Source organism: Capricornis sumatraensis, chromosome X (genome assembly GCF_032405125.1).
Source record: "Capricornis sumatraensis isolate serow.1 chromosome X, serow.2, whole genome shotgun sequence".
Taxonomy (NCBI): Eukaryota; Metazoa; Chordata; class Mammalia; order Artiodactyla; family Bovidae; genus Capricornis; species Capricornis sumatraensis.
In genome coordinates this window covers 100,342,990-100,359,114 of record NC_091092.1, presented here as the reverse complement: position 1 = coordinate 100,359,114, position 16,125 = coordinate 100,342,990, and the positions used below count along the sequence as shown (strand labels likewise).

At 41.4% G+C, this 16,125-nt stretch overlaps 1 protein-coding gene across 1 annotated transcript in view; it reads left to right on the top strand.

Annotated features, from left to right (window-relative positions):
• Positions 1-8,591, top strand: part of MAOA (monoamine oxidase A) — a 79,889-nt gene extending 71,298 nt beyond the window's left edge. The window contains exons 11-15 of the mRNA XM_068962044.1: positions 4,175-4,232; positions 5,431-5,528; positions 7,636-7,747; positions 7,998-8,060; positions 8,247-8,591. Of these exons, the coding sequence (XP_068818145.1) occupies positions 4,175-4,232; positions 5,431-5,528; positions 7,636-7,747; positions 7,998-8,060; positions 8,247-8,393 (478 nt within the window). The 3' untranslated portion in view covers positions 8,394-8,591. The remainder of the gene's footprint in view (positions 1-4,174; positions 4,233-5,430; positions 5,529-7,635; positions 7,748-7,997; positions 8,061-8,246) is intronic.
• Positions 8,592-16,125: the final 7,534 nt, after the last annotated feature.

Here is a 16,125-nt window from a genome sequence, read left to right as displayed (position 1 = left end):
TTAAGTCTGAATTTTGCAATAAGGAGCTCATGATCTGAGCCATAGTCAGATCTGGTCTTGTTTTTGCTGACTGTATAGAGCTTCTCCATCTTTGGCTGCAAAGAATATAATTAATCTGATTACATCTGGTGATGTCCATGCATAGAGTCATCTCTTGTATTGGTGGAAAAGGGTGTTTGCTATAACCAGTGTGTTCTCTTGACAAAACTCTGTTAGCCTTTGCCCTGCTTCATTTTGTACTCCAAAGGCCAAACTTGCCTGTTACTCCAGGTATCTCTTGACTTCCTACTTTTGCATTCCAACCCCCACATGATGAAAAAGGCATCTCTTTTTTGGTGTTAGTTCTAGAAGTCATGTAGGTCTTCATGGAACTATCCCTTTTTCAGCATTACTGCTTGGGTCATAGACTTACTGTGATTAGATTACCATGATGTTGAATGGTTTGCCTTGGAAATGAACTAAGATCATTCTGTCATTTTTGAGATTGCACCCAAGTACTACATTTCAGACTCTTTTGTTGACTATGAGGGCTACTCCATTTCTTTGAAGGGATTCTTGCCCACAGTAGTTGATTGATTGATGGTCATCTGAATTAAATTCGCCCATTCCTGTCCATTTTAGTTTACTGATTCCTAAGATGTTGATGTTCACTCTTGCCATCTCCTGCTTGACCACATCCAATTTACCTTGATTCATGCACCTAACATTCCAGGTTCCTATGTAATATTGTTCTTTACAGCATTGGACTTTAGTTTCACCACCAGATACATCCACAACTGAGCATCATTTCTGCTTTGGCCCAGCTGCTTCTTTCATTCTTTCTGGAGATATTAGTAACTGCCCTCTACTCTTCGCCAGTAGCATATTGGACACCTTCCAACCTGGGGGGGCTCATCTTCTGGTGTCATATCTTTCTGCCTTTTCATACAATTCATGGGGTTCTCACAGTCAAAATACTGGAGTGGTTTGCCATTCCCTCCTCCAGTGGACCACATTGTCTCAAAACTCTTCACTATGACCCTTCCATCTTGGGTGGCCCTGCACGATATGGCTCATAGCTTCATTGAGTTATGCAAACCCTTTCATTACGACAGGGATAACCCTAAATCCTTTGTTAGCTTTTGAAGAGGGTGTGCATGCAAATATATACTTCTGTCCGCATTTGATTTAAAAATTAAGCAGCAAATCAACTAGCAAACCTTGCTTTGAGAGTTACTTTGATGACTTTGCAAGTTAGGGAAAGGCCGCAGACGTTCCCACATTTGCACATGAGTTTGTTTATTTGAGCAACCATGAGATTTGATGTCAGGAAAGGGGAACTGTTTTAGTGTCTGCCTACTCACTCAATAGAGGAAGAAGTTGGGGGTCTGGCAATGGGGAATGATTTGTTCAAGGCTCCATAGCCAGCTTGTGACAAAGTCACGAATAGCATCTAATGTGTATTTTTTTTCATTATGTCATACTAAGCTTGACATTTTCTTTTGGATTTCCTGCCTTCCCTCCTTATTAATAGTAAAATAAATACCAGCCTGGATGTAGACATTTGGTTTTGATTCCACATAGTGGCTAAACTTCTCAAAAGTTTTTATAAGGCAAAACCACTTAGAATTCTGAATGTCATTGACTCAAGTAATAGTTCCCAGAACGAACTGCGTCAACATTTCCCAAAGGATGTTTGGAAAATATATTTTTTCTGAGGCTGATAGATTATGATTTGGTAGGTTAGGCGTGGGGCCTGAGTATTTGCATATTTTAACAAGCCTTTTGAGTAATTATGATGAGCAGCCAGGTTTAGAAACCAGTAGGTATGTCCAACTTGCACAGTGACTTCTTTTGTACATCATTAAAGTATGTTCTGTTATTTTTAGAGCCCAGCTAAGCAACCAGTGCATTGTTGTACCATCCTTATCTTATATACCTTTTCTAAAAATTTTTTATATTAATGGGAGGAAGGGATGGAGAAGATAATTTCCTATGTGTTCATTAGAACTAATCATTGACTCATTTAATAATGTGAAATACAGTCAATAATGACAAATTTCTATGATAACTGGTTTACTGTTCTTGAATGAAAAGTTAACTATAGAGTAGTTTGATTACATTTTAGAGTTCACTCTATTTTAACAAAGATGTTATTACATGTACCTAAAGTAAGTGAAGCATTGTTAAGTTTTCAGGATAATGATTGTCAATATTTTTGTTTTCTTATTGACTCAAAATGTCAGAATTATTTCTTGTAACACTCATGTGAAGTAGGTAAGAATCAGTCATATCATAGAGTAGAAAAGAGGGTACCACACTGGACTGAGGATGGATTTTGATTCAGTAAATTTTTATTGAGCACTTACTACAAGTGGGATGCTCAGGAGAGTAGACCCTTGACCCTGCCATTAATGAGCTGAGTGATGTTGAGCTAGTCTCTTGAGCATACTGAGCCTCAGTCTCCTCATGTCTGAAATGAATGGCTTGGATTACACAGAGAGAGACAGACAAGTACACAGTAGTCTTGAGACTTCTTCCAGTTCTGCCTTTCCTTTATCATTATTGAGCTGTAGTATGAACAGCTCCTTGAAGGACAGTGAATCTTGCCTGTCTGTACTGGAACTTAAATAGCTATCTAATGATGTGTGACATCACCTCAGAAGTGGCATTTGTCTCTCCCTTAAAGCCTCCCATGGTAAAGTGGTGTCGGTAAAGAACATTTACCCTTCTGCGTCATTCCACCTCCTCTTGATTTACTACTACATAGCCACGAGATGGAAACTCTAGGAGTTGCATAAATCATGTGAGTGTGAGCATTCAGATAAATGTATAAAGTTACACTTTGTCCAACATTATTCAGAGAAATTGGGAACACCTGTGAAATTGGGAACACTTGTTTTCTATTGTAACTGGCAACATGAAATTGGCATCTTTTAAAATTTATTTTTAATAACTATAACCTTTCCTTACCTCCTTCCTTCCCGCCAATATTTTTTTTGCCATTTGTCTCTTTAGCTTTTAATGCTTATCTTACAGATTTGGATTAAACCCTTTACCACATTTTTAGCAATTTTCTTCCAGTCGTTTATTAGTGTATAAGAAAGTATTTTGGAGCACTTTCAATATTTAACCTATATAAAGACTAAAAAAGATAAATACCTAAAGTGTATAACTGGATCAGTGTTAACCTGTTTAAACAATTTCTAAAACAGAACTATTCATTTCCAAAATAGGTAATTTTAGTAAATTAGAGCTTTTAAACTTTACCAAGAGTGATTGTGAGTTTAAAATGTATCTGTTTCAAGAAGTGCTTAGATAGGGAATTCTCTGACAGTCCAGTGGTTAGGACTCAATGCTTTAACTTCTGGTTCAATCCCTGGTTGGGGAACTAAGATCCTGCAGGTCAAATGGCATGGCCAAATAAAAATAAATAAATTAAATGGTAAATTTGTTTTAACAAAGAAGTGCTTAGATGAATAAAACTATTGATTTTTAAGATATAGTATGTGCCATGTTCTGTGCTGGTCATTTGCACAATGAATTATGAGGGTAGTCAGAGACTGTTTTAAGGTAATATCACATCACACATCATGCCCACTGCCCCTCCATGCCCTTAGGACCCAGTACTGTGTCCACAGACCATTCTGTCAAGTGACAGATTACTACCCTGGAATGACCATAAGCCTCTCCTAGTATAGCATGTGTTATGTTACATTTTAAAGATTAAATGAGCTTTATATGTTGGTAGATATTTAAAACATAAACATAGGATAGTTAAAAGACACCATCATACTTACTATAGACTTATAAAAGGGATTACTTTAGGATTTTACATATTTCCAAATAGTGAGTTAGAATCAATTCCTAAAACTGAGTTTAATTCAATCTCATTTTCTCCATTTTAATCTTGATTAGATATGGTAGTAGGTAGTGTAAGAGGCAAAACTGTAAAAGAGAACAAACAGTCGGTTGAATCTTCAAAGCACATAACTGTGTCGGGAAAAAGAGAGTTAATTTGAGGGCAGAGATTCAAGGAACTGGTCATTTAGTGTAGTGACTGAAGGCCATTGATTTTAATTTTTCACTTAATAAATCTGGTTCATTGCAAGAACCCTGGAACTCACTGTGTTTATTCCATACTCATCAGTCATTACTTCCTTCACATTCTTTGGTTCTTTTTTTTTTTTTATAGAAAAAGGAAAATCTGTGAACTGTACGCCAAAGTGCTAGGATCTCAAGAAGCTTTACATGTAAGAAATCCCCATCTTTAATCCCTAGCAGGTTCTGCTCTGTTTGCTCTGAGTGGTAAAGCAAAGCAGATTCTGGTTTCCTGACAGTCTTATGAAGAGAGTATAAAGGGATATGCTTACTGGAGGATTAACTTCAGCAGTCACAAAGGGCCATTAAAACGCTGCTGTCGGTGGATGCAATTTCTGATGCAACAGTTCCTTGGGCTGTTTAAATGTTCGCTGAATAACTGGCAGCCAGTAGTAATGAGAGGCAGAAGCTGCAGGTATTATCTCCAGGGTGACTGAGATCAGTCCCTGGAACAGAGGCCCTGCCCTCTTGTCAGTGTCAACTGATCACTGCCAAATAAAATCCCAGCTATATCATTATTTGTTGATGCAGGCACAGCAGTATATACTTGATAAGATAGACTGAATCTGGACTCTCTGCCCAGGTCAAAGTCATACTAATTTGTTTTTCCATCTGCAGACTCAATTTACACTTCATTCAGGAATTTCAGTGCCCTCAGTCTACCACTGAAAGCAATTAAGAGAATGAAATTCTTTTTAAAGACCCAAGCAGAGAGTGGGGGGCTCTTCCAGGGGATTTTCTCTGAACTGTTGGAAGACTAAACTTGCGTTAGGGAAATCAGAGAAGGTCCTCTCACATCCCTTGGAAAATATTTTTCATCTTTAACTGTCCTCTTTTTAATAGGATTCCCATCATTCACATTGCCAGCTGAGAGAAGTGGTTCTGAAAAGAAGCCTTTTTCTTAGACACTATGCTTGCCTTCTACCTTCTCCCTTCTACCCCCACCCCTTTTTTTAGCAGTAATGCCCTGGTAGATGGGGAAGTAAGGTCTGTTATTTAAAGAATGCAGAGATTTAAGCAGACCCTTCCAGAACCCGATTGTTGATAGAGTCTTAAAGACTTCAGAATCCACATAGAGATACCCTCTCTTCCAGATATTGGAATACTTCCTGTCTCTCCTAGGCAAGAGGTTGAGAAAGTCAAAGTATATGTGTTTTGTCTGTTGGTACCTCACAAAAGGCCATTACTTGGTACTGTCATGTTTCCCCCTAAGTTAGAAAACCAGGAACTACTTTAAAAAAATAAACTTCAAACTTTTTGTTACAGTAAAGCACATAAGAGCCTTTATTGTTGACTGGCAGCATTTCAGCTTTGTCTTCCCTTTGAAATTTTCTCCCCACTGAACTGCAGCCAGTGCACTATGAAGAGAAGAACTGGTGTCAGGAGCAGTACTCCGGAGGCTGCTACACTGCCTACTTCCCCCCAGGGATCATGACTCAATATGGAAGGTACTACCCAAACACTACACCAATAGATACCAGATGTGTGCCAAGCTTAAAGCTAGATGAGCCAAGCTCAGGGGGATTTTAGAAACAGGAATCAACATTCCTATATGTAATGTCCCAGATAGTTTGTATATTCTAGGTGTCCATAGGAAAAGAAGTATGTCTCTACGTAGAACAGTCCCTGGCAGCACATAGAACAATTGCAGAGCGCACTGGTGAGGAATTCAGGGGTCATTGGTTTACGTGAGGATCCTGCAAGCTGCAGTGTCCTCCAAGGGGCCTTCTTGAGCTCAACTAAACATTTAGTCTTGCACAACTACCCTAGGCTCCTGGGCACCAATCTACAGAGAAGGACATGGGCTAAAGATGTCTTGCCAGCATCAGACATCATGGGGAAGCATCTCACTGTGTACAGCTAAGGTGTGAGCAGTTGACATGCACACAAGATGGGAGAATTCACCTTAGCTTAGAAACCCCTTAGGTCACAGGAGCCTTTGTGTCTTAAAACAGCCTCATAGGCAGTGTCTAGGATCCTCACAAAGGACATGCCCAGTTAAGAGGCAGCATGCTCAAGAAAGCCCAAACATTTCCCAGATATTTAGACTCTTTCCAGATATTTGCAATTTATGAGTTTTCCCAGCCTAGATACAAGCTACCAGTGAGGGGTGGAGGACAGCCATTTTTACCATAAGCAGCAGTTGCCTGGTAACATATATGGCCTTATGCTTTCATCAGGTTTCTAGAGGAACAGACCTAAAATGTTAACTCAAGGTCATGTGTGTCCACAGAGAAGGAAGAAGGGTTTGTTAATCCTTTCCTTGTATGAGCTTTTCATTTGTTTTTCTTAATTGAATTATTAATTATGCAATGATTTTAGTTCAATAGACACATGTAGTATTTCAGTGAAAGTCATCAATATCTGATGCAAGATTAAACAATTCATGGGAAACCCTATTTAGGTCTTGGGTGCTTTTTACAATTCCTTTTCCAAAGGGCAGTTAGTGTTGGCTATTTCTGTCAAATCTCAAGCCAAGAATGAATAGCCTTTGTTAGTGATAACAGTATTGATGAGGTGGAGTGGTTCTGGAATCAAAGTAGAAGTCTAGGAGATGGGACTAGGATCAGGGATAGATGAAGCCAAGGATTCCTGAGTCAGAAAAAGGCATTACAGCAGGTTGAGGTGATGTCCTTTGGGGTGGAGGTACATGGTTTAGGAGATTTCATGCAAGTGGCTGTAAGAATCAAAGCCAACAAGGTAGGAGGGGACAGTGGCTCATTCAGCCCAGCCTTTACGTGATTCTTTTCACCAAGACCTCTTTGTAAGAGAAAGCCCATTTCACTACCCTCAGCCAGTCTCTGGATACATCCATAGAAGCTAATTGTACAGAGGTTTGTTTGTTTGTTTGTTTGTTTTTAATTGTAATTGATTTACTGTGTTTTGTTAATTTCTGCCATACAGGAAAGTGACTCAGTTATGCATTTTACACATTCTTTTTTATATTTGTTTCCAGTATGGTTTACCCCAGGACATTGAGTATAGCTCCCTGAGATGTATACAATAGGGCCTTGTTGTCCATCCATTCTATATGTAACAGTTTGCATCTACTAACCCAAACTCCCGAGGTTGTTCTTGAAGAAGATAGACACATAATCCTTTGGATCTCTCCTTTGCTAGAAATGAGTTCCTCTTTCTGTCTTGCTCCTCACCACCATTGTTCTTCCCGGCAGTCAGATGAGATCTCATGAAGAACATACCCCTTACTGTAGGTAGCAGAATGGACTGCAAATAGGGAACATGCAGCTAGTGAATCTGAGTGTGGGCTTAATGTATGTTCTTACATTTAAATTCTAGCTAGCTAGAAAAAGGTCTCATTACCTTTAGCGATTGATGATCTCATATCCTGATTCTCTCTGGCTTGAAAGTTCAGACCCTTTGGTGCAGACCCAGGAAACAAGGAGGAGCCTTTCACCTTTGGCTGAGTTGCATGGGAGTTTTGGAAACAATTTGGGCTTCCTTGTCTTCTGTGGGGTTTTAGGTGAGGGCCACGACTGGCTCATTTACCCTCAGTGCCTTCCCAGGTAACTGCGTGACCTCTCTGTTCCCTTGAAGGGTGATTCGCCAGCCTGTAGGCAGGATTTTCTTTGCTGGCACGGAGACTGCCACACAATGGAGCGGTTACATGGAAGGAGCAGTAGAGGCTGGTGAACGAGCAGCTAGAGAGGTAAGACAGGAAGCAAATGGCTCTCCCTCTTGAGTCCACTGACATAGTTGTCATCTGGTCTTTCCAGATCGTGCCACTGATCATCTATCTATTAATAGATGTCCGCTTCTCTGCCCCTCACTCCACTCATGAGGCTCATCTGTGGCCAGCAGGGCCTTGAATCTGTCGAAAGTACAGAACCTCATAATACCATGGCCACTTTCTTTCAAGTCTTTTCTTTTTTTACCTTTTTCTTTTTTGTTTCTTTCAGGTTTTGAATGCTTTGGGGAAGCTGGCTGCCAAAGATATCTGGATCCAAGAACCTGAAGCTGAAGTAAGTTTGGAAGCTCCATCTCTATAGACCAGGAATCGCATATAAAAATCTCAACTTCTAGCCTCTGATGTCTTTGTAGATGCCACTCTCCAGGGCAGATCCAGACACTGATTTTACAGATATATTTTACCACTCCTTATTCCTGTAAGAGTTTTTTTTGCTAATAATCTATGTTCATTCATCCAGGATGTTCCAGCTGTAGAGATCACCCCCAGCTTCTGGGAGAGAAACCTGCCTTCTGTACCAGGCCTGCTGAAGATCGTTGGGTTTTCCACATCGATGACTGCCCTGTGGTTTGTGATGTACAGATTCAGGCTGCTAAGCCGATCCTGAAGTTTTGGCTTCATGCTTTCTGCTTAGCCTTCCCTGGTATCATCAAAAGCAAATTGCTGACCCATAGAACAACCGTGCAATCAGATCATCTTTAAGTGAACCGATTTAACCCCTCAGTTTAATCTCAGTGTATGACCTCCTTAATTTCCAGAAGATCAAGCTCCATCTTGTGATTTGTCTGTAGACCAGCTCGTGTTGATTGGTAGAAAAATAACCTTGTGATCAATTTTTTAACATCAAGAAGTTAAAGTTGACATGCTCATGAGAAACAGTTTCTGTGTCCTATTTTTCTCCCCTTTAACATAAAATACCTGATGATCGCAGGAATGAAGCATTTAACTTTCTCTCTGTAGAGGTTGAGTAGATTAAGGCCCAGCCTGTGACTGTCCTTTGAAGTCCTTAGCAAAGGATAAAGTGTAGGCCCAGAGACTCGAAGCTTCCTGGGTGAGCAGCCCCCACTTTGGATAAGGGAAAGCAGTGGAGGTAGGGTTCAGGCCCTCAGACCACAACATCTTGTGGGCTGTTGTCTCAGGGATCTCTTGACCACTTCTAATTCCTGTGAAGTTTCTAGACACTGGTAGCTCAGACCGCAGAGAATCCGCCTGCAATGTAGGAGACCCAGGTTTGATCCCTGGGTCAGGAAGATCCTCTTGAGGACAGCATGGCAACCTACTCTAGTATTTTTGCCTGGAGAATTCCATGGACAGAGGAGCCTGGCGGGCTACAGTCCATGGGGTCGTAAAGAGTTGGACACAACTGAGCGACTAACACTAAAACTAAACTAAACTTCTAGTCTTCGTGCTAGTTTGCTTGCATTTTTCCTCTTTTTCTTACAGAAGACAGTGTTTACCAAGGGATGTTTAAATTGATTTGCTGTGACTGGTATGTAGCTCCCTAGATGAGCAAATAGTAGCAAGACTATCCCCCAAGAGGGCTCCCTGTTTCACTCCTCGTGAGACCGACTACAGTAGGCTTCTTCGCAAACTCCTGGAAGGTGGCCAGACATTATCTGGCCCATTGTCCTTGATAACAATTCTGCCAGTTCCAAGGAAGCAGTATTTTCCTTTCTTCAGGTAGACCCTTCTGAAGGCCTCTAGTGGCAGATTTTTTTTTTCCTACAGCCATAATAAAATCAGGCAGATCTGTTAACTTAAGTATGTTTTTTACATGGTTTATTATTGTTGTTTACTGGCTCAGTTGTGTCTAACTCTTTGTGACCCCATGAACTGTAGCCCGCTAGGCTCCTTTGTCCATGGGATTTTCCAGGCAAGAATACTGGAGTGGGTTGCTGTTTCCTTCTCCAGGGGATATTTCTGACCCAGGGATCAAATCTGTGTCTCCTGCATTGCAGGCAGATTCTTTACCACTGTGCCACCAGGGAAGCACTTCCACATGGTTACTTTTCAGTAATACCACCATGCCAGTTTCTCTCAAATAAGTACTGAAATGCACAGGACAAATTTCTGATTGTTATTTCATGAGACTAATCAAGCACAGAAAGGAAATTAGGGCTCTTGTTATAACCTCACTTGCTTTCATTATTAAGATTTATAAAAGACATGAAATTGAATGATTTTATATATGAAGACTAAGTTTATCTTAGGAGAAATGTGAGTTCAGAAAAGTGCTCACCTCTTATCTTCCGCATTTTAAAAACTGTTGGGGGAGTTCCCTGATGGTCCAGAGGTTAAGACTCTGTGCTTTCACTGCCAGGTCCAGGGTTTGATCCCTGGTTGCAGAACTAAGATCCTACAACCTGCCCCATGTGGCAAACAAACAAACAAACAAAAAAAAACTGTCAGATTTTTTTTAAAAACCCGAAAGTTTCAGCCATAAAGTGTATACACACACACACACATACACACACACACATATATATATATATATGAAAATCAGCACAGATGTGATTAAATAAAGCGGTCGAGAAGATTCAGAAGATTCTGTGGACTCAGCTACCCAGGTGGTAGATACCCAGTAATATCCTGCATCATTGATGAATGAGGCATTTCATTTTAAATGAAGTTTCTAACTAGCTGAAGCTTGTTCTTTGTGTGCCAAAATATTTAAATCAACTAAAATTTTGATGGAGTCACTTCCACACATTTAGTACATAAGCTAGATTCAAATTCCTTTTTTAGAATTAATCCTGTCAACCGTTCTGTCTCTGGATTATTTTATACTTTTATAATAGAGTATGCAATTTTTAATAGAGCATTACCATTTTTAATAGCATGATACCATCATCTTTGCCCCTGTACTAAATGCCGCACGGTTGTTTCAAAGCTGATGAGTCTACTGCTGCTTCTGTCTTCTCCCATATTCAGTATTCATGTCACATCCTTATTTCTATTACCTCCCAGTAACTCTTAATCTGCTGTCTATTTTTTTATTGAATGGGAATTAAAGATTGCCAGAGGAACCAACCCAAGTTTATTACATAATTAACCTTATTGTAAATCCAAAATTACATCCTGAGAGCAAAGAGCAGGATTTTCTGCCAGTCTATACCTTGCAATTGAAAAGCATTTTAGCTAAGTTGAGAGTTTTGGTATTGTCTTGGATATGCCCTAATACGTAAGAACTTGCTGCATTTTATACCAAAGTGCTTTGAGAAATCACATCCCTGATCTATTTCAGTTATTTCTGTTTGCTTACTGATTAACTTGGTTCTGACACACCTCTGGGGAAATGCTGACAAATTTAACCGGCAACAGTTTTAACAGTCATCAAGTTGTTAACATAGTTAACATGTCTCGAATGTCAAAGGACTCTCAGAATATGGGATTTACCCTCTTCTCAAACTTTTAGCAAACCCATTAATTCATCCTAATTAGATCAATCCTGTTAAGCTACAGATTATTAAAAACGAATGCCAGCCCAGGTGGTGCCTATGGGTAAAATGGCAGCTGAGAACTTCCCCACATACATGAGGTGATCCAATCCCGAGATGCCACAGGTCTTCTCTTCCACCCACTCTCAAGTCAGTTTAAGCAGCTGATCAAGCCTGGCCCTGTTCAGTCACCTGCTTCACAGTTCTGAAGGCTGTCAGCCTCATTAATAGTAAGGTTAAGAATGAGATTTGAGAAGTTAACCTTCTTGTCACAGCTTTTAAGGACGTATATCAGCCTGAAGAGACAGTATTGAAGGATTGTGAACCATGTTTAGTCTGTGAACTTGGTGCCTAATGTTCTGTCTGAAATGTGCCCCAGTGCTATATGTGGGAGTACACATGTGTGTATGTACTGACACTGAAGTACAGTTTTGCCTGTCTGGTATTGTTTTGTTTGTTAATAAAGTGCACTATCACCTCTGATTCAGACCTGGCTCCTCTATTTAGGTGATGGCTTGAAGGTTAAATGGCTTCTTATAGCAGGAGGTTACAATGAGGTGTCGTCCATGAAGGATGGGCTTAAAAAGCCACCTGGTATGGACTCCAAATTCTCAAAGTTCAGTTTGAGTTGGATTTTTTCAAGGTTTCCTGGAAGCTGATTAAACACTAGAATATTATCTGCCCAACTGGGCCACAAAAGATGTGGAGTTTGATCAGAGCTTTTTCACTTAATTAGCTTATGATTCCTTGAACAAATGCCTTGGTTCTCTGCCTCAGTCTCCCCATCTGGAAAAGGGTGGGTTGACCTTGATGGTTCTCAAGGATTCTTTTTGTGGCAACATTATGTGATTTATGCATTTGTTGCCAGAATTCTGTGCTTGCCTATCTATATGACAGGGCGAGTCACTCAGCCTTTCTGTATCTCAGTTCACTCCTTGACTTAAGTCAGGTTTTCTAGAAACAGACTCTGAGATGCAGAGTCAGAGCAAAAAGTTAATTGGGGATGACTCTCAGGAAATACACATAAGAGGGTAAGGAAGGCAGGATTGGGCAGGAGTTGACCTACAGAGCAGTTGCAGCCAGAGCCTCAGCAGATCTTACGAGGGAGCTGAAAGGGCCCTTTAGAATCATCTCCCATTGAGGCAAGGGTTCTGGCTTCTGTATCCTTTCATTAGCTTCCCTCTGGAGTCTTCCCAGGTGACTCAGCGGTAAAGAATCCACCTGCTAAGCAGGAGACGCAGGTTCAGTCCCTGGGTCAGGAAGATCCCCTGGTGAAGGAAATGGCTACCAACTCCTGTATTCTTGCCTGAAGAATCCCACAGACAAGCTATAAGCTATGGTCCATGGAGTCACAGAGAGTTGGACACTAGTAAGCAACTGAAAAGCAGAACGGAGCTGGGAAGGGTTGTTATGTTGGGTGAGGAACTGCTGTTGTGAACTGAGCTCAGCCTGAATTTCCGGCAGCCAGGGGAGTCCAGGCAGGGGTACCCACAGTATGGATACTCTGCACCATCCAAAAATAGAGTTGCCCTTTGTCAGGTAAAAGATATTATGGACTTGAGCTTTGGTTTTACAGATAGAATGGAGCTATCTCTGTGAATCTATCCCTGTTAGGTAAGGGAATTGCCTTTAAAGATGGCATTCTGCACTGTTTATGTGGAAGAAAAATAAAATTAGAAGTTACCCTGGAAGTGATTCAAACTCTGTCTTGACAAAGGAACCCCCCTCTACAGGTTACTATTAGAAAGATTAAAGTGGAGGAGGGATGTGCACTTACAAGCAAGAGTCCAAAATCCCATGTGTTCAGGAGTCAGGCAGCTTAAAATGAACAGCAGCAGGCATGAGACATTAGGGAGTAGTATGGCCTGTAGCTGACCTGGGAAGTATCTGCCCCTCAGAGGAACATTTATATCCAAATTCCTTTAAAAGATTCCTAGCCAAGCAAAACATATGAAGGCTTTGCTCAGAGGTCCAGATTGTTCTCACGTCTCTAATAAATAAATGCTAGGTTTGGTTTTACATTACATGAATGCCAAACTCTTCTCAGATGCCTTGGATGTTCTGAGAACCAAGACCAGCAAAAAAGGCCCGGTTAAGGGCAAAAAGAGAGGGGCGAAAAAGACAGAAAAAAGCTCTCCTAGATCAGAAATCCCTCTCGTGAAATAACACTTCCAGCGGCCCATCCCAAGGCACTTCTTATCTTCTGCTGTGTCCATGTCAGGAGCAGTGCCAAAGTTTATTGGGAAAACTGCACCCCCTCTATAAGATAGAAATCATAGCTCTTCGGTCAGCATTTAATCTCTGCTGACTATAATTCTTTTTTTTTTCTATGATACAGTTCTAGTAAGCAGCATATCAATATTGAATGGATCAACTTTTAAAAACCACACCATCCACTTTACACTGACATGGTGGTAAAACTGCAAGACACATCCCTTAGCCTGGAGAAACTGGCTGAGACATTGGAGGAACAGGATCCAAACGAAGGAAGGTGCTGGATATCTAGTAAGAATCTCTTCTCCTCTGTCAGAGCTTAGGGTTCTGTTCCCTGGTATTCAGCAAATAAGACAGACAGAGCCTACCTCATGGAGCCCATAGCGCTGCAGACACCAGCACATTCACGAGACACTAGGGGGAGTTTCCAGAAGGACATGAGATTTAAGGGGAGGTTTTGAGGATCCGTCCTCAAACCTCTATAAGCATCATCACTATGGGACACATCAGGAAGAACCGTACACAGGGCTGGGGCTTCCCTGATGGCTCAGTGGCGAAGAATCGCCTGCCAATGCAGGAGACTCGGGTTCTATCCCTGATCCAGGAGGATCCCACATGCTGCAGAGCAACTAAACCCGTGCATCACAGCTCCTGAACCTGTGCTCTAGAGCCTGGGAGCCGCAACTACTGAGCCCATGTGTCTAGAGCCTGTGCTCTGCAGCGAGAAGCTACCACAGTGAGAAGCGCGAGCACCACAACTAGAGAGTAGCCCCCGTTCACCGCAACTAGAGAAAGCCTGTGCAGCAACAAAACCCAACACAGCCAAAAACAAATTTATGTGTGTGTGTATATATATATATACACACATACATAAAAGACAAAGAACCTTACAGAGGGCAGAGAAAGGAAATAAAAAAAAATAAGATTGTTATCTTAGCCTCTTTGGGCTACTATAACAAAAACGTCATAAACTGGATGGCTTATAAACAGCAGTAGTTACTTCCTCCCAATTCTGGAGGCTGGGAAGTTCAAGGTCAAGCCCCTGGCAGATTCGAGGTCCGGTAAGGGCCTGCTTTCTGGTTCATAGAGATCTAGCTGTGTCCTCACATGGCAGAAGGGGCAAAGGATCTCTGTGGAACCTCTTTATAAGAGCACTAATTCCATTCATGAAGATGCCACCCTCATGACCTGATCACCTTCCAAATGTCCCAGCCCCAAATATCAACTTTGCGGTTAGAATTTCACCATGAATTTTGGGAAGACACAAACATTCAGGCCACAGCACTTAGCATGGCTAAATGGTAAGAAAACCACAAGTATCATCAGTAAGCGCTGAATGTTAAGTCCCTTTTGCTCCACTGACTATTGTTCATCCCTTCAGTCATTTTCTGTTCCTGTCTACCCGGCCCTTCTCTGTACTCCAAGATCTTTATCCACTAGGACTGTCTGCCAGCCCTCTGTGCTAAGGGGCTGCCTAAATTTGTTTTCAAAGAGTGCCATCTTCTGGCCAAACACTGCTGTTTCCTTCCAACAGAAATCCTGAAGTGTTCAAGACAGTTTCATCTTTCAAGAAAATAAAAGGCATTCCCTGCATTCAGAATTTCCTCCAAACATACTTGCCTGTGTTTCTCTTAGTTTCCAGTTGCAACATGGGTCAAAAATATTAATGTCTAATATCCACAGCTTTCCCACTGTCCTAATTACCCAGTAAGATTTTTGGTTAGAACTGCTTGGTCCTTTGATCTCTGTTGTATCCATCTTGGCAATGGATGAGGAAGAATATTGGTGGGAGCTGAGAGAGATGGAATTGCTTTCGACTTAAATTGGGCAGGGAACTAATTTGCGAAAAGCAGGTGAAGGGATGAGGGTAGGAGAAGAGAAAATTTCAGAAAAATCAACTTGGGGCTACCGAGTGCAGGTGGAGAGAAGGACGGGTTTTCAAAAGCTGCCTTGACAGCCTAGGGAGACAGAATGTAAGGAGGGTTTTTATGAAGTTTAACTTGGAGTCGTCTGGTGCAATAAACATCTGCAACTACTCATTAAGCATTGGGAGTCAAAATTGTGACTACACATTATATTGTACTAGGACCACCTTGGAGGCCCCCCAAACAGCCTATATTATTCTGGGCTCTATGAATTTAGAAAACATATGGGTAATAGTGTCTGACATCTTAAATGATGCCAAAGAGTCTCATAGGTTCAGTTATGGGATCTCAGTGGAACTAAATAGAAAGAACCTCAGCCACTCTGCCCCGAAAAGAGCAACATCTAAGCTGGAGAAGGCAATGGCACCCCACTCCAGTACTCTTGCCTGGAAAATTCCGTGGACAGAGGAGCCTGGTAGGCTGTGGTCCATGGGGTCACGAACAGTCAGACATGACTGAGCGACTTCCCTTTCACTTTTCACTTTCATGCATTGGAGAAGGAAATGGCAACCCACTCCATTGTTCTTGCCTGAGAATCCCAGGGATGGGGGAGCCTGGTGGGCTGCCGTTTATGGAGTCACACAGAGTCAGACACAACTGAAGTGACTTAGCAGCAGTAGCAGCAGCTAAGCTGGTAAACCATGCACCCCAGACTGAATAGACACCAAATAGGTCTAGCAGTGAATTAGATTTTCTTTTAGATACAAAAAGATTGGAATCTGTGGTCCTGAGATGCAAATGTGTTTGCCTGACACAAACACAA